Source organism: Geospiza fortis, unplaced genomic scaffold, assembly GCF_000277835.1.
Source record: "Geospiza fortis unplaced genomic scaffold, GeoFor_1.0 scaffold36, whole genome shotgun sequence".
NCBI classification, from domain to species: domain Eukaryota; kingdom Metazoa; phylum Chordata; class Aves; order Passeriformes; family Thraupidae; genus Geospiza; species Geospiza fortis.
In genome coordinates this window covers 54,489-55,071 of record NW_005054787.1, presented here as the reverse complement: position 1 = coordinate 55,071, position 583 = coordinate 54,489, and the positions used below count along the sequence as shown (strand labels likewise).

General features: G+C 54.4%; 1 protein-coding gene across 1 annotated transcript in view; it reads right to left on the bottom strand.

Annotated features, from left to right (window-relative positions):
* Positions 1 to 501, bottom strand: part of F11R (F11 receptor) — an 8,673-nt gene extending 8,172 nt beyond the window's left edge. Inside the window, exon 1 of the mRNA XM_031065461.1 lies at positions 458 to 501. Within this exon, the coding sequence (XP_030921321.1) occupies positions 458 to 501 (44 nt within the window). The remainder of the gene's footprint in view (positions 1 to 457) is intronic.
* Between the last annotated feature and the right edge of the window lie 82 nt (positions 502 to 583).

The following is a 583-nucleotide window of genomic DNA, read 5'->3' as shown; positions in this document are numbered from 1 at the left end:
GAAATGCGGATTTGGGGAAGAAATTGGGATTTTGGGGGGGAAAAATTGGGATTTGGGGGGGGAAATCAGAATCAGGACGGGATGTTTGGGTGGATTTGGGGAATAAACAAAAGGATGGGAACATCCCGAGGGAGTCTGGGATCAACCCTGGAGTCGGGGCCTGCCAGGACCGGGTCTAAATCTGCCGGGATTGGGTAAATCCCGACCTGGTTTGGGTCTAAATAAACCGGGATCGGGTTAATCCCGACCCGTTTTGGGTCCAAATAAATCGAGATTGGATTAATCCCGACCTGTTTTAGTTCAAATCATTTGGGATCGGGTTAATCCCGACCTGTTTTGGGTCCAAACAAACGGGGATCGGGTTAGTCCCAACCCATTTTAGGTCTCAATAAACCGGGATCAAGCTAATCCCGACTCGTTTTGGGTCTAAATAAACCGGGATGGGGTTAGTCCCGACTCAGGCCGGGTCCAGCCCAGGCGGGATCGGGTTAATCCCGGCATTGTCGCACACAATGGAGGGGACAGGAAGGCCACCCCCGCCCCCACCCCCGCTCCGGATGGACCCCCCCGGGGCACGAACACC